Source organism: Erpetoichthys calabaricus, chromosome 11 (genome assembly GCF_900747795.2).
Source record: "Erpetoichthys calabaricus chromosome 11, fErpCal1.3, whole genome shotgun sequence".
NCBI classification, from domain to species: domain Eukaryota; kingdom Metazoa; phylum Chordata; class Cladistia; order Polypteriformes; family Polypteridae; genus Erpetoichthys; species Erpetoichthys calabaricus.
This window is the reverse complement of record NC_041404.2, coordinates 125,244,191-125,269,770: the sequence shown is the minus strand read 5'-3', so window position 1 is coordinate 125,269,770 and position 25,580 is coordinate 125,244,191. Positions and strand designations below refer to the sequence as shown.

The window sequence follows — 25,580 nt, the reverse complement described above, 5'->3', positions numbered from 1 at the left end:
AACACAGTAGTGTGTTCTGGTGCAGTGAACCTAAAACTCAGCACATCATTGCAAAAGGGCATTTAATTCAGCCCTGGTGCTTGAAATGAAAGTGTTGTGTTCCCTATCTACAAAACATAGGTGTGTGCTTTCCAAATGCAAGAGCGGATGCAAAAGAAGTGTCAAAAATGAAACCTTTAATGGGAATTCATCTTAAGGCAGGGCCCTGACTTGACCTAGAATGAACTCAAATTAATTCTTCAAGCTTAGGGCCCAAGTAAGAAATATATTTGGATTTCTGACACAAAGCCAAATTAAATCTTAATTGTGACGCCCAAGAAACAAGAGAGGCTGTAAACGTCTGAAGCATAGCACACTTGTGGTCAGAGAGTAAAGAGGAGGAGGAGAAAAGAAAACTGGTATCCATAGGCGCTGACTGATCATAAACATTGGGGGGATTCAATCCTTTCACAGAATTATGGAAAGGAAAGATTGCCAAAAGTAATCAAATGTCCTTTTCAACATCTGCCAAAACGCAATTTTGTATCAAACCCCTCCCCATGTTTTTCCTACCAGTTCTGGCTCCTCCTCCTTGTCCGTGAGCTTCCACATACAGATCCGGCACAACTCCACTCAAAGCAACTTAAACCCTTTGCCATCATGAGCTGATGAATTTGCAAGCATCCTACACTGTAAACAGTTTAAAGACACCATATCAGTACGTTGCATGTCGCTAGTATTCATCTTTGTCTATTAGGATGTATCTGTTTGATTAATTAATTTTTATTAATTTTGCAGATTCAGGATAGATATTGGTACATAGTCACATCTGATCTGAATTACTTTGAAGAATTACCCAAAAATAAGAATTAAGTCAGTTCTATCTTGAGTGTGGATGTAGTCTTAGTAGCCTGTAACAACATATAGACTCAAACTTTTCAACTCAATTTTATTATTGCTGATTTACTATGGCATTGCTCCAGGATTTGGGGGACATTTTTAAGATTGGGGAGCAGTGGCCCTTATGCCACACATCATAAATGGTGCCTATGTTGGGATTAGTAACATCAGAAGCTAGGGATAGAGAAACACACACTAACGAAGACTTATGAAATGTCCAGTACCATTTGCTCCATTAAAGGTAGCCACAAAATAAAAAAAAAGGCCATTATGAGGAAAGCATTATTTGTAAGACATTACTCTGCATTGGGATTTTTTTAATGCTTATGTGTGTTCTTTCCACTTCATGGAAAATAGGCCTGCCATATGATGACCAATTTTTAAAGAAGCATAGAATAAAGGTGGGGAAAGAAAATGTATGTATGTAGAAAATCATTTTTTCAATTGGTTGCTAGTCTCGTGTTCAAGAGGAGAGGAGGATAGCATCTTGAGCATATTTATTTACACCAAATCCCATTGAGTACAAAATCTCATTAATATGACTATCTCATGTTCCTTTATAATGAAAAATATACCAGACAAGGCTGCCCCGTATCTCCCTTTACATTTTAATCTTTTACTTGAGCCCATTGCCATCACTCTTTGGATTTTTGTCGATCACTCCTATTGCTTCTTATCATAAAATATCTCAATAAGTGAATGATATCTTGCTTTTTATCTGCAAAGCCCTCTTTCATCTACCTCATGCTTAAGTTTAATCAGTTCTCTTCAGACTGTGTATGGTTACAAAAATTAACTGGTCTAAACATGCCCCTACATTATTAATTTGTTTATCATCCATCCACACTGCTAGCCAGTTTGATCAAGTACTTTGGCATTGACATCTCTCTTGTAGGATATCACCACATAAAATTTCCCTCAGCTACTTTGGAACTGGTTATGCCATTCAACACCTATCCACCAGTTCTGATTTATCATTGACTTTAATATCCACCAGTTCTGATTTATCATTGACTTTAATTTCTTCTCTCCTAGATTTGTTTTTTAATTCCCCTTTCCTGTCCAAATTTGGAAAAGTGTTGATTGGCATCTTGGTGAAGGTCATTTTTGGTATGAATACAGTATATCCTCCACAATGCTGCTCTTTGTGTTGCTGGCAACCTCATCTCTTTTCTATTGTGCGTATGTTTAGGAATTACAGTACTGGGTGATATCTATGATGACTCTAGCCTTGGAATGGTCCAGTTGCGAAAGTCCAGGTTTTTCCTTCCTTCTTTTCTACCTCCACGTCTTTTTTTAATAAGGTTATAATAAGGGACAGCTATTGCAACCCTGCTGTTTTCTATTTCTCTCCATCTCTGAATATCTAACTGCTTTTTAGACAATTCCATGCAGTCTTTAACCATATTTTATCTTACCTAAACCACCTTTAAATGCTGTTGAGGAGCCAAAGTCTTTAGTATGAACAATAAACCCAGCCATGTCCTTGTTATACCAAAGCCTCTTATAAGAATTTTACTATGTTCTCACAGTGTGACAATAAATGATGAATCTAATTTTGTTCTGATGATGATGGTAATGTTAGATATGGCTGTTTGAGTGCTTGAGCTTAAGCTACAATTAAAAGTCAAACTATCACCTTGAGGCCTATGTTGAGGGTTTTGGACTAGCATTAGACCGAAAGATAGAAGAACCTATGTTTCCTGCAAAATATACGGTACGTAGCATAATTTGTATAACGGGAGATAGTCTGGCTTAGTGGTTGAGGCGTTTGACCTTGAGATTCTGGAATGTCCTGCCAGTACTAATTTTTTCTTCAGAAATTGTGCACTGTTATTTAAATGAACCACTTAGTTACAGAACATGTTTTTGGAGAAATTGAAATAAAATTACATTCTCATTGATTAGTTAAAAGTTAGAGAAAATAATTATTCCCCATTTATGATTAATAATATAACCAATTACAACAAAAATGTGCTGGGTAATAGAGAATAATGACTAAAACAAGGTGTCCTAGACTGATTCACACATAAAATGTGCTTAGTACCATGCTACAATTTGATTGACTTTTTTTAAGAACTCATTTCCCATAAACAGGGAGCCTTTGCCAAAAGTTACACTAGGAACTGACTACTAAACATAAAAAGGGGACTTGATATTTTTCATCGTGGAACTGTGCTCAGAACAGGTCAGTGTTATGTTCTGAAACATGAAGTCACTCTGTAGTCTAACGTATCAGTTATATACATTAGATTTATGAGTTTCTTTTAAAGGATGTAATGTTTAACATTTGGCAGTTTTGACCTTTCATCCCTGGTGTCAAAGATTATAGTTGGTAGTGTCTAACAGTTCAAGGGACTTTGTCATAAGATCTGTTTTCCTCAGTCTATAGCTACAGTGTACTGGTAAGGTTGTGTGTTTTCATCTTGGTCATCACATCTCCTTTGCACAAATAACCTTTTATGCTTACTTCTGAAAATATCTGATTAAATAAAATAGTTACATATAAAATAATTATTTATTTTTATGTAAATTATATGTGCATTAAGTGTCATAAAATCATTCCGTTATTTTTTCCATCAAACCAAATATCATATTTTTGCTGTATGTCATTAAATGTACCTTTACTACTCCACTTATTCATATTCTTTTCCACTGACTGAGTTTAAGGTCCCAGATAGCCATAACTTTCCTGACAACACTGAGTACAAGGCAGGAACCAAACCTGGATGGTGCACAAGAGTACAGCAGTGTACCATTAATGCTCACAGCCACAATTGCTTCCACTAGACCAATTCACATGTGCAAATAAGCTAATATACATAACACTGGTTATATGGGAAGAAGACCAGAATACTCTGAGCCTCACATGAATGGGGAAAATGGGCAAAAATTCATACACACAATCCCTGGGTTAGTATCTAATACTTAGAACACTAGAGTGAAGAGGCAGCAACATTTACTAATGCCACTATAGTTTTACAGATCAATCCTTCAACATGAAATGTTTTGTTCTGACAAATTCATTGTCTGCTCTTGCTTCACTTCCATTCCCATATAAATTCAACATTTTCCACACTAGAATCCTTTAGATACAGCAGGGAATAGTGCATCCTATGTAACTACAGTATGTGCCTTAAACCATTTCAAATTATACTTGCATCTGTCTACTTATAAAATAATATTATTGAATACAATTTTATTTCAATTTATTTTTCTTTTTTTAATTTTAAAATGACTGAATCGTTCCTTATTGTAAGGAATATTGATTTGTATAGGTGAAACCTTTTAATGCTTTTAGAGAAAATGGCAGAAATGGCATATTTAAAGATCCTCTTCCATCTCACTGTGGTATATTTCGGTTCTCTAGATTATAATACCACTATTCATACTGTGTTGTGTCAGCGATATTAGAAAGTCCCTATCAAAGAAAAAAGAGAAGCTAAACTCATTGTTATGTCTTGTTATATCCTTTCAGCCCTTTAAAAATGATTAATTACTTTAAATTTTCCCACATGACAGTCTTTCTCAGATACTCCATACTCAGATATTCCATTTATTTTTTGTTCTCACCCTTTCCCACCTCTTTCATTACTATAATATCTTCTCTTCATGCCTTACTCTAGGACACACTGTACTTGATGGAGTTCCAGCAAGCACAATTATATTGCTACATGTTTTATAATAGGTTTATTTATCTGATTAGATTTTGCTTTTATGCCTACATATATAAAATACAAACTTTTTAAAAAATATTTTACTATGACTCGGACAGAGCTCTGCACAAGAATTCCAATGTGCTTTAACTGTTGGTTTTATGCACAAATGGCAAATAAAAGAACCTTGAACCTTAATTTGCCCCTGTTTTTTACAAAGTAATTGATTCAACTCCTAATTAAAAGCTCTCTCTTTAAAAGTGTTTTGGAGGCTACACACAACTCCACATGAGCCTTCCACATCCATAAAAGTAGTTTGGTGAGAGTTGGTTGAATAACTTGGCTGTTATACACAATTATATTTACCATGATAATAAACTTCCAAGTACAGGAGCCATAGCTGGAGCTTTGTTTACCTAATAGAAACCCCTCAGTTCATTTTTAAGAGTAGAATTGCAACAAGGACAGAATCTATACGAATATGTTTGGGGACACAAGATGAGGCTCCATCCTAGTTCAACACTTTGTAGCATAACGTTTCTAAATGTAAGGAATGTATTAGTTAAATGCACATCTGCATGTCATGGCTCCTAGTTTTTATTTACAATGAGTACTTTCTTTGGTTGCAGATTAACTGTAATTTGTTCCACTGAGTGCAAAATCCTCATCACCTACCATACTTTATGCAGGTATGTATTCTTTAATTGTTATGTATAAAATTTCTAACTTAATAATTATTTGGATTATTACTATTAACTTCATTATTTTTTAGATTAGTTAGATATAGTTATCAATAAATGTAATAAATCAAATGCAATGGACAAAACATTTTTTAATTATTTTAATTTCCAAGTGTTATGTGATTTCAAAAGCATTTTTAGACATTGTATGGCTGGCCTTGTTAACAGAGGTACTACCTTTTAAATGAAAAAAAAAAACAGATTTCTAACATAGAAAGTTTGTCTTTGATACCATCAACTAAAAATAAAGTATTCACAAAAATAAATATATTGTTCTCTTTTTCCATTACAGTGTTTACTTTGAAATAACTAACATAGAATATTTATATGCAACTATAAATATGTTTTTAGTAAAGTGGTCTCAGGTAATATGAAATGGCTTGTTTAGAATTTATTGGTACTTTTAATGTAAAAAAAAAATTTTAAAGTCAGTAATAGTCTAGAAAAAATGTCACCTCTACAGGTTATAGCTACAAGGGGTTGGTGTATATCCAGTTTCCTATAAGGGTGGAAGTGTAAATTTAGTTATCATCATTACCTGTTTCATTAGTACAGTTTCTTTCAGTATTAAAACAGACAGAGCTTATTGCAGAATACCAGTTACCATTCAAAAGATGGACAATACTGAAAGTTATCTATAAAAAAATTGATATTAATGAAATACTACTTGACAAAGCACATCACTGAAAGCATGTACTAGGAGTTGTCATAGATCTCCACTCATGCCCAGGGTGATGTAGAAGTATCTTTGACTTACTTTTTCTAGTAATTTAGTTGTAATTTTTAACAGCATTTTGAGAGCACCAAGTTTTCAGAAGCTTTAAGAATTATAACAACAAGCTCCTGGAATGTCTTCAGACAAATCATGTTATCAGCAATAGCCAATTATACCGTATCTGATTCAGGGTTTCCCTGCCTTGTGCCCTGTGTTGGCTGGGATTGGCTCCAGCAGACCCCCGTGACCCTGTGTTCGGATTCAGCGTGTTGGAAAATGGATGGATGGATGGATGATTCAGGGTTGCACTGCAAGGGTAACTGTAAATCATGAGTTAGTTAGGGAGCAGGTCTGCATGGAAAATAATGTTTCACCTTCAAACGGTGCTATGACTCCAGTTTCACTTCACTATGTGGATGTCATTATGTAGGATTTGCTTGTAATCCCTAATATTCATTTGGTTTTTTTTTTCCACATACACTTCAAAAACACAACTTGGCAGTTCCTTTAATAGTTTCCATAATATCCAGATCCTTCAGTCTCTCTACCTAGCTTGCCCACTGTAGTCCTTGAGAAAGCTTAAAGACCCTTCTCTAGACTTTTACAATGGGAAATACAGTTATGCAGTTGCGGCCTGGCATCTTAATCTTTTGTAATTGTAACATTGTACGATGTAACCCATCATACCCTTACTTTTCAAATTGTTTTTGTATAAAATTACCCACTAAAACTCCCAAGCATTTCTCATATGTTGCACTATTCATCTCCTTCATCCCACTGCAGCCTCACAGCTCCAGGAAAATGTTTTAGAACCTTGGCTCTGTGAAATTTCTATATGGAATTTGCACATTCTTTTCATGTTTCAGAGGGTTCACACCTCTCATCAAACATGAGTGCAAAGTCTGCTCTAGTGGTGCATAGAACTATCCCAGTAGGTGGTGGGTTAAGGCCCCATGTGCAAGTGGGTTCTGCGCTGGGCTGATGTCCAAAGTTAGTTAATGTCCTCTGTTGATTCTGCCAGGATAGGTTCTGTTCTCTGCAACCATCAACTGAAAAAAGAAATCTGCATTTTGTTTTTCAAATCTCTGTATAACATGTTGCATTGACTTACATTAAAAATAATATTCAACATATATGCCCAGCTCTAAATTTTATCCTTGTTTATTTAAAGTGCTTTTGCAAATACTAGCTTAGCTAATACAGGGTCATTTGTTACCAGTTTTTTGGTTAAAAAGCAACTCTACACATGCACTATAGGTACAGTGGTATAGGTTCCATATAGGTACAGTGGCTTCAGAAAGTATTGAACCCTTCACTTTCTGCAAAATTTATTGTGTTGTAGATTTAATTTTAAATGGATAAATTTGACATTTTCACTTCTAAATCTACACTTAATAACAACGTGAAACTGTGCTTTCAGAAAGGTTTGCAAATTTATTAAAAATCAAAAGCTGAAATCTCTCATTCAAATAAGTATTCAGACCCTTAATTCACTAATTTGCAGAAGCCCCTTTGGCAGCAATTACAGCTCTGAGTCCTCTTGGGTAAGTCTGTACAAGCTTTACACACTTGGATTTGAGCAGATCATCCCATTCTTCCTGGCAGACCCTCTAAAGCTCAGTTAGATTGGTTAGGAGGCATTGGAAAAGTCCCTCAACACTTGCTCTATGGGTTTTAAATCTGGGCTTTGGCTGGACAACTCAAGGACAGTCATATACTTGTCCTGAAGCCCCTGTAGCATTGTCTTGGCTGTATGATTCTGGTCATTGTCATGCTTAAAGGTGGAATGTCCCAACAGTCTGAGTTTGTGTGCACTCTAGAGCAGTTCTTCAGGTATCACTCTGAATTTGACTATTTTCATCCTTCCCTCAATTCTGACCATTGTACCTGTCCCTGCCACTGAGAAGCACCCCCATAGCATGATGCAACCACCACTATACTTCACTCTAAGAATGTTATTAGGAATGTGGTGAGCAGTGCCTGGTCTTCACCAGACATTGTACTTGAAGTACTCTCTAAAGAGTTCAATTTTTGTCTCATCAGATCTGATAATTTTTCCCTCATGCTATCAGAGTCCGTTAAATGTAATTTGCATCTAAATGTAAGTTAACTACTCTGCCATAAAACACCTAACTGGTGAGATGCTATTGAAATGGTTGTCCTTTCAACAGGTTCTCCCATCTCACAACAGGACTTACAAAGCTCTCTTAGAGTGGCCACTGGATACCAGTCTTTGATACACAAAGCCCTAAAGCATTGATTAATTCTAAAAACTACAAGCTGAATATATTAGAGGTAACCAACAAAATAGCATCTCAATTTGGTTAACCATCATGAGACAACATGGATCGCAGTCATCAGTAGAGTCTTTCAGAAGTCTGTCCAGGGACCATTACTATTGCTGATATACATTAATGACAAAGATTTCAGTAAAGTTAGTAAACTTGTGAAATTTACTGTTGATATTAAAATTGGAGCAATGGCAGGCACTGAGATGACAGCAAAAACGATTCAGAAAGACTTGGTCAAGCTTCAGAACTGGATGAACACTTGGAAGATGCAGTTTAATATAGAAAAGTGCTAAAGATGGGCAAAAGAATGTCAAATATAAATATGAGATGGGAGACACTGTCCTAATGGATGCAACCTCTGAAAATGATTTAGGGTTTTATGTTGACACAACATTTTCATCATGTAAGCAATGTGCAGAATGGATTAAAATGGCAAATAATATGTGACTTTATATCATAAAAACTGTTGAATACATATGCTCAAACTATAAAATGTACAATTGAGACCATTGCGTGCAATGCTGGTCACCATGTTACAAGACGGACACAGAAACACTTGAAGCTATGCAGAGGACAGTAACCAGGTATATCCCAAGATGCAAGGACATGTTGTACTCTGACAGACTCGGGGAATTAATATTACTTAGATTTAAGAAGAAGAGACTGCACAGGGAACTAATCCAGGATTTCAAAATTGTCAAAGGCATTTACTGTATAAAGTAGATCAAGCAGATTTTTTTTATCGGTGAATCACATACTCAAGGACACCAATGGCAATTCAATGGAGGTACATTTAAGACTGAAGCCAGGAAACACTTCTTTATGCAAAGAGTTGTGGAAGTCTGGAACAAATGACCAAGTCATGTAGTTGAAGCAGAAACCTTGACAAACTTTAAGTGAAATCTGGATGAGACATTAGGACAAATTAGCTATTAGCTAAACAAACAAACTTGATGGATTGAATGGTCTCCCCTTGTTTGTCAAATTTCTTATGTTCTCAGGTTCTTGGTCACCCACCTGACCAAGGCCCTTCTTTTCCAGTTACTTAATTTGGCCTGACAACCAACTCTAAGAAGAGTCCAGGTGGGTCCAAAATTCTTCCATTCCACATTTACTGAGATCACTATGTTCCTGTGACCCTGATTTTACTGATTTAGAAAGATTTAGAAATAATTTCATACCCTTGCCCTGATCTATGCCTCACTAAAATTTGATCAGAGAGAGTTACTTAGACTTCAAGGCTTGGTTTTTGTCCTAACTTGCTGTGTGAATTGTGGGACCTTCTATACACAGGCGTGTGCCTTTCTAAACGATGTCTTATCAGTTCAGTTTGCCACAGGTGGACTACAAACAAGTTCTTGACTGAGGATAATTTAAGCATATGGGTTGCACCTGAGCACAATTTGGAGTACCATAGCAAAGGGTCTAAATACTTAAATAAATGAGAGATTTCAGTTTTTATTTTTAATAAATTTGCATATCTTTCTGAAAACATATTACCACTTTGTCATTTAGGGTTACTAAGTGTAGTCTGGTAGACAAAAATGGCAAATTTAGCCCTTAAAAATAAAATCTACAACAAAATGGTGTGCAGAAAGTGAAAGGGTCTTAATATTTTTTGAATCAACTGTACGGGTGCCCATGTCTACAAAGATGTAGTGCCCTTCCAAGTTTTCCTCTGGCCTTAGGTTTCTTAGCTGGGATAATTTGGGATTCCTCCACCCCTATGCCAGATAAAGTAATTTGAAATAAAGAGATGGCTATGTTTAGTTGCACTGCAATGCACTCCATGTTCCCTATGGTCCTATTGCAGTTTTACTGGATTTTTAGGAGCCTGAAAATGTTCCAGTCAACAGAGTAATATTTTGAGGGGATTCCAAAAGAGACAGGCCAGTGCTGTCAAACCAGTTTAGAGACTTTGTTTGTTACACCTTTATTGTCTCTGCTTATGGGACTCATACTGTTTGGCTTGTTTAAGTTCATCCAACACTAGAAACTGTAACAAATTCACAATACTGCACACATTAAAATTACTTTCATACGACTTACCGCTTTCTTTCTTCATTAAAAAGTCAAGGGAGAGTTATGTTGTTTGTTCCAAAAGCTGAGGCTCTGTGGTATCTGTGTTTGTGCAGGGTGATTGATACGTGGCTATTATGAATTACGGCTGGCCAGCTGGCCAGCACAAACCGTTTTTTTCCCTCAGTAGGCTTACTCGTTCGGTTGATTTCATTATCCCGGTCTGTCGCACAAGGTAGCGGCTTACTGGCTTCAGCTCCCTCCCCCTCCAAAAACCAGTGCGGGGGGTCAGGTGCGGGCGCTGCTGCGACTGCGCGTGCGCATTCTCGTGGGCTGGCGACCGGGGCGTTTCTCCGTCGCCTCCTTTCTGTGCGGGCGTCGCCCCTCAGGACAAGCAGCGCTTTTGTCATAAGCCGTATTGGTATACCGGGAAAGGATAACTGGTCTTTTACCCGCACGGACACATTTCGCAGCAGTACTCATTGCAATAGCATCGCATCTTCAGTAAGCCTTGCCTCCCAAGAATCATTTAAATAGGGTAGTAAAATGAAACAGGTAAGACTAGTCAAATATTAATTGTTGGTGGACCCTACTGTTTTGAGAACGTCAAGACTCGACATCTTGTGAAATGTTTGTTCTATGAGGTTATTCAATTTATTGTGTATTTTTAATAACACCAGGGAATAGTTGATGATACGGAGGACGTATCTTTGGATTTTGGGGCAGAAGAAGAAGAAGAGTTGGCATTAAGAAAAACAACAATCAGGTAAACCATAGCTGTCGATGCCTCATTGCCAATATGATGTTATGAAAGATGTGTGTGTGTATGCATGCATGAAAGCAAGCGTGTGTGTGTTTAACTGTTTGTGCATTGGGGTTCTCAGTGTTTAGATCCAAACGTCAGTTGTGTAAGAGTGTGGCTAGCAGTTGACTGGCTCCTCATCCTGTCTTGGCTCTTGCCTTGTAGCTGAAACTACCTGGATAGTCTCCCAAAATTGAGGTAAACTAGGTTACAAGGCTGACATCACTTTAAAGGTGATTTTCGTGCCTTGCACCTGAGCCTGTCAAAATAGGCACCAGACCCACAACCTTGAACTGGGTAAGCGGATTGTATGTACATATAAAGGTGTGTGTTTGCTCTGTGCTTGTGTGGAGTTTTTGACAGATAATTGCAGTTTTTCCTTCATCCTAAATGTGTGTGTTTTATGTGAATTGCTGATTCTCAATGCGTGGATGTTTATGAGGCTTAGCCTTGTTGGTGTGTGTGTACCTTCTCCAGATATGGTTCTCACATTACTGATGCAGTTAGAATAGGCTTCATCCACCCCCAACCCCAGCAGTCCTGAATTGGAACAAGTGGGTTGAGAACATCATGCTATGAAGGTGAACTGCACTTGTACATGGTGACATCAAATGCCTTTTCCAATAATGCCACAAATCAAAGATGGGCTGATGACAAGTGTTTTCCTTTCAAAGGGTAAAGCAGGAATTGCTTTTGCACAGATTATGATAGATATGGTAACAAAATTATTGTGATGCTAATTGTTTATTTTGCTGTTTTTATAACTTGAGCTTTAGATTTTTTTTTTTTTCTCTACACCATTGAGCTGGATGCCCATTTTGTCCAGTTTTATTGAAATTCACTTATGCATTATGCTTTATTTTGAATGAGAAACTCCTGTCAACCCGCGGTGGGTTGGCACCCTGCCCGGGATTGGTTCCTGCCTTGTGCCCTGTGTTGGCTGGGATTGGCTCCAGCAGACCCCCGTGACCCTGTGTTCGGATTCAGCGGGTTGGACAATGGATGGATGGAACTCCTGTCAATAAAAGGCTTCAAATCTGTGCACATGTACAGCGTATATGTACATTTTACATTAATTGTGTGTACCACACAAAACAAATCCAGTCAATTATAGTCAATATTGGTAATATTATTTCAACAGGTTTGGCCTCTGCTTGATGATATAAGTTAGAACAGTGTAAATTTTGATAGGTTCCTGGTACTAATGGAAAAGCAGAAAGATTTCCTTGTTGTGGTATTGTTTATGTTCCATTCGGTTTATGAAGAAGTGCAGATGAAAAGTGCAGATGGAATTCACTCAATAACCAGGCGTAAGGGGTATTGAATGTGCACATTATGTTCTCTCAGTTCAGGAGTAGCCCAGTTTCTGTTTAATAAAAAAGGAGCAAGTGTCAAATATATGGTCATCACATCAATGACTAGATGTTTCTCACTCACTGTCCATCTGCTTGGCAAAGTGAGGGTTACAATGCAATGCTTTGATTTGGACCATGCAGGCCACCATTTCACTATCAGCTGTTTTAAGGTACTTCTCAGACCCAAGAAGTATAATCTTTTCCAAGTGTCATAGGTTCTTGTTTGGTACATGCCCAAACCATTTCAACTGGCTTTTCTTGATTTGGAGAAGTCATGGTTGTACTCTGAGCTCTTCACTATATATCAAGTAGAGTAAGCTTAGCAACCCTGTACCCTAATTTCTACTACTTGTATCCTGTACCCTTAATCTTGTGGTCACCACACATGTGTTTGTAATCCTGGGAGAGAATAGGGATGCAAACTGACTTGTAAATTGAAGTCTTCATCAGAGTACTTTGTCTGCTATGTCACCACTGTCTGGTACAACACTGTACACATGCTACACCATATTGATCAGTCCTTGATATTTTCAAAGATTGTGACCTTTATGCTATGAAAGGGCTTGTGTGACCAAGAGATCATTAGAGATGTTGAAATTTTTGTTTCCTTGGCAGGGTTTGCCTTAGCAAAGTAACTAAAAGTGAAGGCCAAACAAGAAATAACACAAATTCTGACCCCTATTGATAGTTCAAAATATTAACAATAAAAAGAGAATTCTAGTGTGGAACAGGGGTATTAATATGCCAGGACTCAATGTGGTGTTCCCCATACAAGCACTGATCAGGATATATGATCAGTTATGAATAAGTTATAGTACCATATTCCCTTACCAATATGCACTTAATTAATTGTAATCCAATATATTAAAAAAGTAATGTGAAGTTGGTAGGTTGACTCACCACCAACAAGTGAATTGATGAAGAGTCTTTTTCTGGGATTTAGTTAGATTTGTTTTTCCAAAAATTACTTACACATTTTTCAACTTTGTCTAATATATTTTCAAGATCTAAAAACAACCATCAGAGTCAACTTTTATGATATTCCATATTCAACATTCAGCTGTGTTTGGTGGATTGGGGGCAGTATATAAACAAGTTTTCCAAAAATGCTTTTTAAGAGGGAGCATGGTGCTTTGCAAAGTTGTTAGCAAAATCCTGTGTCCACCATTCATTTTTTGGTTGTCTAGTCACTGTCTGTGTAGAGGCTTCCTTTTTTATGAGTCTAAGAGAGTAAACCAGTTACATCCCAGTTCCAAAATATATGATTATTAGGTAAACTGATAAATCTAAGTCATTGTTAAAATGTCCTACCTAGGCCTGGTTCCTTTTTTTGCACCTAATTCTGTCAGAATACTCTCTGAAACCATGACTCTGTAATAAAAATCCAGCTGTAAAAATGCATGCATGGACTTCATTAAAACACAATTCGTTTAATCTCACAGAAGAGCGACTTACTGAAAACCTCAAGGTCACCATTTTAGACTTACTCCAATGCCCAACTGTGAAACCCTGATTCATGTCACCTGCTGCTTCAGTATAATAAAGAATGAAAGAGTGTACATCTGAAAAGTTTAATAACACTGTGTTTATAGTGTTAGCAAATGCTATGATTTACATTTCATAATACTAGAACAATCAAATGCACATTGCTATAAACAAAAACATGAAAAATTTACAACAAATCAAGTAAATTACAGAAAAAGTTAAGATCTATTAATCTTAAGAGAGAGTTTTTTAGTGATGTTTATCACTAAAAAAACTCTCTCTTACCCACTGTGGAGTGCTGATTAATAACAAAAACACTATTTGGTTAAACTTTCTCATATTGACTAAAACAATTGGAGTTAAACAGAAAACTTGGCAGAAGGCCAGAAGACTTGTTTTAGATTAACATGAATGAATTCTTGTCAGATTCTAAAGAAATTCTGCATAATTCCACACACAAAATTTCACTACTTCTTGTTTTAGGTAATATGAGATATAGTTTTCTATTGAATTATAGCTAGTGCACTAGATTAAGATAGTCAGCACATTAACAGTATAATGTAGTAAATCATGGTGAGTTTATCGCTAGATGGTCTATTTTCAACTCCAAACCCTGTTGTAAGAGGACTTGATTGTTTGATTGTAGATCAAAGTATTTCATTCATTAATTTGAATATTTCTGCAGTTGAAGTACAGGTTTTTGTGACTTACTCAGGCTCATATAGTGGTGGTGGGATGGTTGAACAAGCAACCTTCTGAAATTGCGTACTTATACATTCAGAAAGATATAAATAGAACATCAAAAGGTTGCTTTAAAATAGAATATGTATGAATGAATAAATTTATTAAATGTTTATTATTAAATGGGTTTACAATTTTCTGCTTGGTTAATTGTCAGTCTGAAAAAGTTCCCATTGTACTTTTTAGTGCATGCTTTTTTTACTTATATTTTTACTGTGGGTTTTTGTTTTAAGTAATACAGTAGAGAAGCCTTAATTATCAACCTCCTATGCAGATTTTATCACATCAGTCACATAACCATGTCTTTCTATAGCTTGCTTTTTTATTATGTGTTGAATATATATATACTGCAGTGAGCTGGTGCCCTGCCCGTGGATTTGTTCCTGCTTGCACCCTGTGTTGGCTGGGATTGGCTCCAGCAGACCCCCATGACCCTGTGTTAGGTTATAGCGGGTTGGATGATGGATGGATGGATGCATATATATATATTTATACTGTATATTCACATGCAGCACATTCTCTTGCAAATATCTAAATATTTTCTTATTTTTAATTAATAATTCAATTTCTTTCTGTCCATTGAATCACTCAGAAGTTAACTATGTATAAGAATGAAATGTATACGTAAATTAAAATGCATGAAGTGCGAATGTTTATGATCATATGTTATCAAAGTGATTCTCCCCCAGTATATATTTGAACAGAAACTATTTGAAAGTGTTGAAAGCCTTTCCTGCAGACATATTGAGGGAGGAGTGTTTATGCAGAATAAGGACATAAAATCCTAATTTTTTGTTTGAACTTACAATCAGTGCATTTGAGATCACCAATGTCTGTTATTGTCTGCATTTATTTCCTTTGTAGTAAATTATTCTTAAACGAGGAAAACAAATACTGTAATTGAAGTTCATTAGGGTGGAAATGAGAAGAGCAAATTAGGCTGAAGACTCACGGAGTAGAGGGGAGTCTGTTTAAGTAGTAAGTAATGATAGAAGGGTAAAAGTGAAACAAAAACGATTGAAGAGTACATGATAAGAGGAGCAGATGTTTGCAGTGATGATTCATCTAGAGATATTTTGTCCGTTAGGTACAATCCAAAATGTAAAGAAGAGTGAAAATTCTGAGCACATTAAATATCTCGTTAAAAAAAATAGAAAAATAGTATCAGAAATTCTTTGGTTTAACCATAACAGAAATTTGGAACGATTTGATTTTTCACACTTACTTGAATATTGTTCACACATGGTAGTTCCTAGTAGAGGATGGCAAAAGTTTTGTAAAAGATTCATAAGCATGGTCAGATTTCTTTTATACAGTGTATATGAATCAAAAAGAAACATGATTAAACACAATGTAAGACTGAAGTCAACTGCTTGCAAATTTCTACTTTTTCACGCAGAACATTGATGATAGCAAGAAAAGTTTACATGGAAGATTTGTATTGATTTGTACCATTCAAAAGAAAAGCACTTTAAATGCTAGACGAGTTTTGTCTAGGTATAACAGTCAAATTAACTGGTAAAAATGGCATGTGCCCACATTTGAAACATAGAAAGGAATGAATCCCAATAACTGACATGGCTATAAAAGGATTGAATTGCATTGGGTCACCTTACTTCTTTACTTTTCACATCTTTTCAACAACAGACATTACAATGTTAAGTTGTAGACATTCCCCTGGTCTAGTGCTGAAATCTGAGCAGCTAAATTATCTGAATAATGTATTATTTTCTGAAAGTTGCATACAGTGTACCTATTAAGTTACTCCTCTGATCTACCACTGCATCAATGATGCAAAACTGCACCACTGCAATTACACATGGAAAATGCATTCATTCAGTATAAAAGAGAGTTGTGAACAACTGCATCCAATGCAAGTCTGGTATAACAGTTTACTGCTTAACTCATTTTTAGAGTAAATCCCTAATTTCAGGGTCCAGCGTGTTTCTAGTTATTTCCTGTAAAACCCTACTTTGCAAAATAAAAAAAAACAAGATTCCATGTTTTTGAATTTTCATACTAGTTGCAAATTCACACATGACATTGCCCAACTTCTCTGTGGTTGGCTGACTAGGATGTCAGAGCCTCTTAGGTATGTTGGCATAGAATTTTGCATTAATAAAGCCAATAAATCCCTAGGAGTTTAGTTTTAAATTGAGTGTTTATGGCTTTTTCCAGTTTGCTATGATAATCCACTTAATTTATTTTCCACATATGCCTTGCAACCAGTAATTTACTTTCAAATTACTATGGTAGCTTATGTGTGCAAAATTATCTTGTGCAAATGTCTAAGGAAAGTACTGAAGAAAAAAATCTGAAGTAAAGCAGCCAATGAACAGTTGATTAAAGAGTCCGTTTCACCATGGATAAGAATATTATCAGTGCTGGTGCAGAATAAGGAACTAACCTAAAATCAGTTTTACAGAAGGAGAAGGTTAGTACATTCGATGACAGCAAATAAGACAGAAGGTGGGAACTAGGAACTTTGTAAGCAGGTGCTTAAGGAAGAAAGATAGTAGGAAGCAATTTAGAGAGGCAATTTAACATACTCCTCACCTACCCCAGCCAGTAAAACATGATATATCAAGAAACCGTTACTCATCTGTGAGGTTGAGGATTAAAGGGGTTATGTAGAGTGTGATCCAAATGTCACATTTGTTAAAGAAATAGCAGAGTAAGGTTCATAGAATCAACAATAAGAGAAAGATTGAAAAGGATAGCAGTGACAGATTTGTAACAAGAAGAATCCTACCACTCAATTTAAAGAAAGACATAAATTTTCATTTTGAATGGTAATATATCTCCACATAATGTATGTAGAACTAAAATGAAGCATACAATGACTAGTTCAGTCTGTCCCACCAAATTGAAGCTGTAGCTCTGCCACCCTGAAATTTATAGTAAACACTGCAAATAACCAAGCTGCTGACAGAAATCCATTTTTCATGTTACAGGATTTGTAGTAAAATTAGTTTTCTTTGGAAAACAGTAGTTTAGTGCTAATGATCAGACACATACAGACAGCACAAGCACAAAATGGGCAATTTGACAGGAAGGACAGATAATAATAATATGTTGGCTGTAAATTTTGACCTGTTTGTCTGATGGTTACTGGTTAGACAGAGATGATTGTGTGTGTGCGAGTCAGTCAATGTGCATGTCTGTATGTCTAAAAGGTATATTACAGTAAAGTGATGAATATTATTATTTTGAATACCAGTTGATAGTTATTGACAACTTCAAATTATTTTCTGAGACCTGAACATACAAGCTTATGTTTAACTTTATGTTAGATTTTGTCAGATTTTTTGTTTAGCCACATTCTTTAAGGAATGATTTACTGTACATGGTTCCAGAATTTCCAGATTTCATATTTTGTATCATGAGCAAACAGGAATATTGACATGATGGCAGTATTCTGTCTGAATGTCTTCCTTAATTTTCCATCTGCTTTGCTGTACTATGTTTTCAACCATTCTTTGTGCATTAACGTGAAGATTTGGTATGAGGTAGTTCATATTTGAAGGTCTTGATTTTCTCATTTTTTGTAATGCTGTGGTATTGACTTGTGTTCAGCATTGAGATCAAAAGGTAGTAGTTCTGTACATTTGAGTAAACCATATTAAAGGGATACCTCAAAATTATATTTTTTATCTGTTATGTACCCCATGTTTTTTGCAGAGTTGTCCAAGTCATTAACAATGGAAATAACAAAGTTCTAAATACATTTGGCATCAATGGGGCCAACATTAAACAACAGCAAATAATGACAAAACATCCACTAATAATATCATATTATGCTTGTGTCAGGTACATAGTCTTATTTTGTAGAAGTTCTAAGACACTTTCATAAAATCCTCTTGTATAAGAAAGAGAAATGCTTTCAAGCAGGATTGAGTTTTTGAATTGAATACCTGCCCTTTTCCTAATCCACAGGTTGTTAAGCCACAACTCCCTATTTCCACATTTTTTTTCCTAATTGTACTCCTCCCTCAGACCATATTCTGCATTGTTGTTAGGACCTGAAGTGCCATGTTACCCAAACAGTGGGCTTTTTCGGAGCTTCTGACAATGAATTTTGGGGGTTTTGGCAGAAGGGTCTTAATTTCAAAAGCTAGATCCTTTTGTTTACAGGAGGATTTTCTGGAAGCGGTTTATTTAATAATAATTTAGCCATTTTGAAAGCAATGGGATGTTATGAACATGACTGAATACCTGATGTGTCGTTACTCATGGATAATGCTGCACGAGCAACTTATTTTATTCATGGATGTTCTGAACTTACTTGCTGTTGTTCAGTGTTGATCTCTTTGAAGTCCATTATATCTGGAACTTTGTTCTCCAAGAAAACATGGCATTACAAGATTTTCTTGTCCATCCCAAATTCCAAAGGCATACAGATTTGTCTGACTGTAAACCTACTCAGTAAGTTGAAGTGTATGTGTATGTGTATGTGTATGCCATGCAAATGACAATCACCTTTCCAGGACTGCTTCCTGTTTTGCACCTGATGATACCACTCATTCATAAAATGTAAAGATGGGTGGTAATATCACTTGTTAATTCCAAAGGAAGTGTAATCAATACTATCTTTTGAGAGTTGAGATTTTTGAAAAGACATCATGGTACACAGCACAGGCAGCACTGGACTAGAGAATTAAGAATTAAAGAAAGGTTATACATTGAAGTGTTCTTACCTTATTTTCTTTCCTAGACATCCCATTGCATCATTTTTTCATCTGTTTTTTCGAATAAGTGCTATTATTATCTATTTGTTTTGTGACTGGTTCAGCAAGAGTTTTGTTGCCTGCTTTGTTGTCATCATAATTCTTCTTTCCTGTGACTTCTGGTCAGTCAAGGTAAGTTACATATGTAAGTATATCAATTAAAGCTGTATTAATTCTGAGAAAATGCTTCTTAATACAAACAAAATAGATAGTAGAATTACTCTTGAAAAAATGTATTGTGTCAAAATAACCAGAATTAAATATTGATTTCAAATATAAAATGCTGTACTCCCTTTAGCATTTCCACATTCTAAATTCTTGTCTGTTTTTATTATTGCAGCAAATTACTTAATACTATAGTACTAGATTTCATCTCATTTTATCTGCTTCTCTTTGTGAGGGCTATGTTGGTCACCGGGCAGTTCCTCAGTTCACCCTTTTCTCTTTAAGTGCACTCTCACTTATGAGCCCAATGTGACAATACAATAATTACCAATATAGTATGAAAAAAGGAAATGTAACATAAACAAAAAACATAATGTGAATGCACAAACAAAAAAAAATCCATGAAATACAGTATAAGCATTACAACAATCAATTCTGCTGGAGAAAAACAAAAGAACTAGCTTTTCAGGTTCCTCCAGGTTAAGGTACCATCCTTATTTTACAATATTTCTAAGAAAGGTTGTATTAGAATGCACAAAATTGTGATGACTGAAAGCAAACTCTTTGTCATAGCTAACAAGTAATTTTCAAATGGATTCAAATAAACTAAAATTTAAGCCATTTGAGTTGAGCGTTTTCAGTATTATTGTACTATTTACAGGGTTAGCGCCCACTAAAACAACTATTTTTTCTGAATTTAAATATCCAATACTGTGTCTACTGTTCATTCTTTGTTTTATTCATTATGTACAATTAGATAATATACCCAAAATAGAAGGAGAATGAAGGTGTTGGCAAAATAATAATATATGACATGGTTCATGTTGAGCAATTAAAATAAAACTGAATGCAATAATGAACAATGTTGCACATCCTGTCTCTGACATGCCAACGCTGAGTAGTTTCTGCAAAAGAATTATTCAGCAGAAGTGTGTCAAGAAACACTACTGGGGCTTCTTTATACCAATGGCGTGCCTCAGTGAGACTATATCTGACCAGTCAAGTTTTTTTTTTTCTTTTTAATTTTCTTCCATTTTAGTCATTCTACTGTGTATTCAATCTGTGTGTGTGTATGTATATATTTTATATATATGCTGTATATACAGTGGAACCTCGGTTCTCGACCATAATTCATTCCAAAACTCTGGTCATAAACCGATTTGGTCGTGAACCGAAGCAATTTCCCCCATAGGATTGTATGTAAATACAATTAATCCGTTCCAGACCGTATGAACTGTATGTAAATATATATTTTTTTAAATTTTTAAACACAAATATAGTTAATTATACCATAGAATGCACAGCGTAATAGTAAACTAAATGTAAAAACATTGAATAACACTGAGAAAACCTTGAACAACAGAGAAAACTAACACTGCAACAGTTCACGCTATAGTGCTAGGAACCGCTCGCTAAAAACACTTTTTTTTTAATGAGTTTTAAGCACAGGGGAAAAATGAACATTTGAAAAATATGTAATTTAATAAACCACCAAGAAAAGTAACATTGCAACAATGCAGGCTACGAACCGATCACTGTAAACAGAACTGAAAACAAAAACAAGCCTTCTCTACCTTATGCGTACCTCCCTCTCTCGCTTGTTCGCTCTCTCTCTCTCTCTCTCTCTTTTGCGAGCCTGGAGCGCCTGTGTGTGTGTCTCTCTAGCACGTTCCTGTGTGTGTGCGCGCCTCTCTCTCGCGCTTCTGTGTGTGTGCACGTCTGTCTCTCTCTTTCGCTGCCTGTGTGTGTGCTCGTCTGTCTCTCTCTGGCGCTGCCTGTGTGTGTGCGTCTCTCTCTCTCGCTGCCTGTGTGTGTGTGTGTGTGTGCGTGTGTGTCGCGCACTCTCGCTCTCTCTCTTGCTCGCTGCACAGGAAATGCACAGGGAGAGACTGAACATGTACAAACCGAAAGGGAACCTGGCTTGTTCGTATACCGAGTGTGTGGTCGTGAACCGAGGCAAAAGTTTGCCGAACTTTTTGGTCGTAAACCGATTTGTACGTCTACCGAGACGTTCGTGAACCGAGGTTCCACTGTATATATATATATATATATATATATATATATATATATATATATATATATATATATATATATTGTAGCAGTTGATGCTCGTGTCCACCTCTCGAACCCTCAGGTACCACTCTGATGACCAGGTGAAAGTATAATAATATTTTATTATAATACTACACTGTGCACAAAGCACCCTCCACTCCACACTCATTAAACAATACACAATTCTCTCTAATACAATCCTCCACTCCCAGACACGTCGCCACCCTACCTCCCAGCTCAGCTCAGTGTCTGGGCTTACCCAGAGTCCTTTTATAGCCCCTGACCCGGAAGTGGCTCCAAGCCAAACCCACAAGTCCGTTTTCCTTCCGGGTCAGGGCAAAGTCCTTTTTCTTCATCCCGGGAGCACATCGCTTCTTCCAGTCACGTGACTGGGATGCACTCCCGGGTTATAGGGCATGCCAGAGCCCACTAGCCCCCCTACAGCGACTCCTGGCGGCCCCCAAGGTATCCAGCAGGGCTGTGTCAAAACACTACACAGTCCATGAGGCCCTGCTGGAACTCGGGGCGCAAATATGCTGTCCGGAGGGCTCCTCCTAGCGGCCTGGGGGTGACGACCGGAGTCCATAGCCGGTCGTCTGTCACAATATATATATTACAGTAGTGTCTTGCTTATCTGACCTTCGCTTATCCAACATTCTGTATTATCCGACGTCCCACCGCAAAAAAAAACAAAAAAAAAAACGCATCAATTGGCAACAAGAACTGCAAGTTGCGAGCATGAGTGTAGTCAATTTTTTGTTGCTAAGTTCATTTTTTCAGTTAAATTTTTTTGTTTTGTTGTAAAACATGATTACAGTGGATTATGTGGCCAGCCCTCTCTGGCGTGTATGTGTGTGTGTGTGTGTGTGCCTGTGCCTGTGTCTCTTTCTCGCGCGTGTGTCTCTCTCACGCGTGTGTGTGTGTGCTTGTGTCTTTCTCTCGCGCGTTTGTGTGCGTGTGTCTCTCTTTTTCTCGCATGTGTCTCTCTCACGCGCGTGTGTGTGTGTGTGTGTGTCTCTTTCTCGCGCACATGTGTCTGTCTGTGTCTCTCTGGCGCTGTCTCTCTCTTGCTGCACAGGGAATGCACAGGGAGAGACTGAACACGTGCGGAAATCATCGGCACGCACAAACCGAAAGGGAAACTGGCTTGTTGGTATACCGATTGTGTGGTCATGAACAGATGCAAAAGTTTGGCAAACTTTTTGGTCATAACCCGATTTGTAAGTGTTCAGAGACGTTCGTGAACCAAGGTTCCACTGTATTAGGTTCATAATGTGTAAAATTATAACATAGTTTGACGTTTAATAGGCTTTTTCTTAACACCTCCCATTATCCGACATTTTCGCTTATCCGGCCTGTTTAAGTCGGATAAGCGAGACTGTATTGTATATACAGTTAGGTCCATAAATATTTGGACAGAGACAACTTTTTTCTCATTTTGGTTCTGTACATTACCACAATGAATTTTAAATGAAACAACTCAGATGCAGTTGCAGTGCAGACTTTCAGCTTTAATTCAGTGGGGTGAACATAACAATTGCATAAAAATGTGAGACAACTAAAGCATTTTTAACACAATCCCTTCATTTCAGGAGCTCAAAAGTAATTGGACAAATTAAATAACTGGAAATCAAATGTTAATTTCTAATACTTGGTTGAAAACTGTTTGCTAGCAATGGCAGCCTGAAGTCTTGAACTCATGGACATCACCAGATGCTGGGTTTCCTCCTTTTAAATGTTCTGCCAGGCCTTTACTGCAGCGGCTTTCAGTTGCTGTTTGTTTGTGGGCCATTCTGTCTGAAGTTTAGTCTTCAACAAGTGAAATGCATGCTCAAGATCAGGTGACTGACTTGACCATTCAAGAATTTTCCACTTCTTTGCTTTAATAAACTCCTGGGTTGGTTTGGCTGTATGTTTTGTGTCATTGTCCATCTGTATCATGAAACGCCGCCCAATCAATTTGACTGCATTTAGCTGGATTTGAGCAGACAGAATGTGTCTGAACACCTCAGAATTCATTCGGCTGCTTCTGTCCTGTGTCACATTATCAATAAACACTAGTTTCCCAGTGCCACTGGCAGCCATGTACGCCCAAGCCATCACATTGCCTCCACTGTGTTTTACAGATAATGTGGTATGCTTTGGATAATGAGCTGTTCCACGCCTTCTCCATACTTTTTTCTTGCCATCATTCTGGTAGAGGTTGATCTTGGTTTCATCTGTCCAAAGAATGTTTTTCCAGAACTGTGCTGGCTTTTTTAGATGTTCTTTAGCAAAGTCCAATCTAGCCTTTCTATTCTTGAGGCTTATGAGTGGCTTGCACCTTGCAGTGCACCCTCTGTATTTATTTTCATGCAGTCTTCTCTTTATGGTAGACTTGGATATCGATACGCCTACCCCCTGGAGAGTGTTGTTCACTTGGTTGGCTGTTGTGAAAGGGTTTCTCTTCACCATGGAAATGATTCTGCAATCATCCACCACTGTTGTCTTCCGTGGACATCCAGGTCTTCTTGTGTTGCTGAGTTCACCAGTGCTTGCTTTCTTTCTCTGGATGTGCCAAACTGTAGATTTTGCCACTTGTAATATTGTAGCAATTTCTCGGATGGGTTTTTTTCTGTTTTCGCAGCTTAAGGATGTTTTCTTTCACCTGCATGGAGAGCTCCTTTGACCGCATGTTGTCTGTTTACAGCAAAATCATCCACATGCAAGCACCACACATCAAATCAACTGTATATATATATGTATATATATGTATATATAAAATATATGTACATATATATATATATATATGTGTGTGTATATATGTATGTTGAAATAGTTTACTGTCAAATAATGCAAAGAGTACGCAACACGTGTTTTGCCCTAATTCTGGGCTCATCAGGCGTACACACTCACTGCACTCCCTCTCGGGTATTGAACCTCGGACACCCATACAATCAGATTGTGATTCAGACTACGAATGCCGTGAATGTAATTACCCCGATCTACATGCTGTCAAATGAACGAACCACATGCTGTGGCGCAACGTTAGGGGCTTCGCCTCTAGCGCTGACGTCTGAGGTTCGATTCCCGAGTATGTATATGTGTATATATATGTATATGTGTATATATATATGTATGTATATATGTATATGTGTATATATGTATGTATGTATATATATATATATTTATGTATATATGTATATGTGTATGTGTATGTATATATATATATATATATATATATATATATATATATATATATATATATGTGTGTGTGTGTATGTATATATATGTATATATATGTATATATATATATATATATATATATATGTGTGTGTGTGTATGTATATATATGTATATATATGTATATATATATATATATATATATATGTGTGTGTGTATATATATATATATATATATATATATATATATATATATATATATATATACAGTAAATATACCTACCTACCTACCTGTCTTTATGCCTATCTATCCATACGTGCTTACATGAAGAAACATGATTGATACCTCTTTTGAGGGCTCGCCGAGGCAACCGCAGGTTCACAGCATCACAGAGGCAACTGCAAGCTCACTGCCTCCACACACAACATGTCTGTCACCCAATGGGTGATGTAGGGAATATTATAAGTTGGCTACTGACCTGGCCCCGAACCTGCCCATTTGCTGTGTCTGTGTGTGGTCAAGTAGTAGCTCCCGCTGCAATAAGTAACCTTCCTGTTCCTGTTTCAAGTTGAATAAATGTGGTTTTCCTGAAGTCCTTAGACTCAGTCTCATCTTTTAGGTGACTGTATAGTTATGGGCAAAAGTTTTGAGAATGACACAAGTATTGGTTTTCACAAAGTTTGCTGCTTCAGTGTTTTTAGATCTTTTTGTCAGATGCTTCTGTGATATACTGAAGTATAATTACAAGCATTTCATAAGTTTCAAAGGCTTTTATTGACAATTACATCAAG

General features: G+C 36.8%; 1 protein-coding gene across 5 annotated transcripts in view; it reads left to right on the top strand.

Moving 5' to 3' along the window:
- The window catches only part of LOC114660879 (Golgi apparatus membrane protein TVP23 homolog A-like), an 81,914-nt gene that overhangs the window by 24,626 nt on the left and 31,708 nt on the right, over positions 1 to 25,580 (top strand). For 2 of the 5 annotated variants that reach the window (XM_051933355.1, XM_051933356.1), the window contains exons 2-4: positions 5,165 to 5,224; positions 10,981 to 11,066; positions 19,398 to 19,542. In XM_051933355.1, the coding sequence (XP_051789315.1) occupies positions 5,219 to 5,224; positions 10,981 to 11,066; positions 19,398 to 19,542 (237 nt within the window). In that variant the 5' untranslated portion in view covers positions 5,165 to 5,218. Of the gene's footprint in view, positions 1 to 5,164; positions 5,225 to 10,605; positions 10,856 to 10,980; positions 11,067 to 19,397; positions 19,543 to 25,580 lie in introns of those variants that run through there. The other 3 variants (XM_051933354.1, XM_051933357.1, XM_028813854.2) reach the window with 3 other exon arrangements.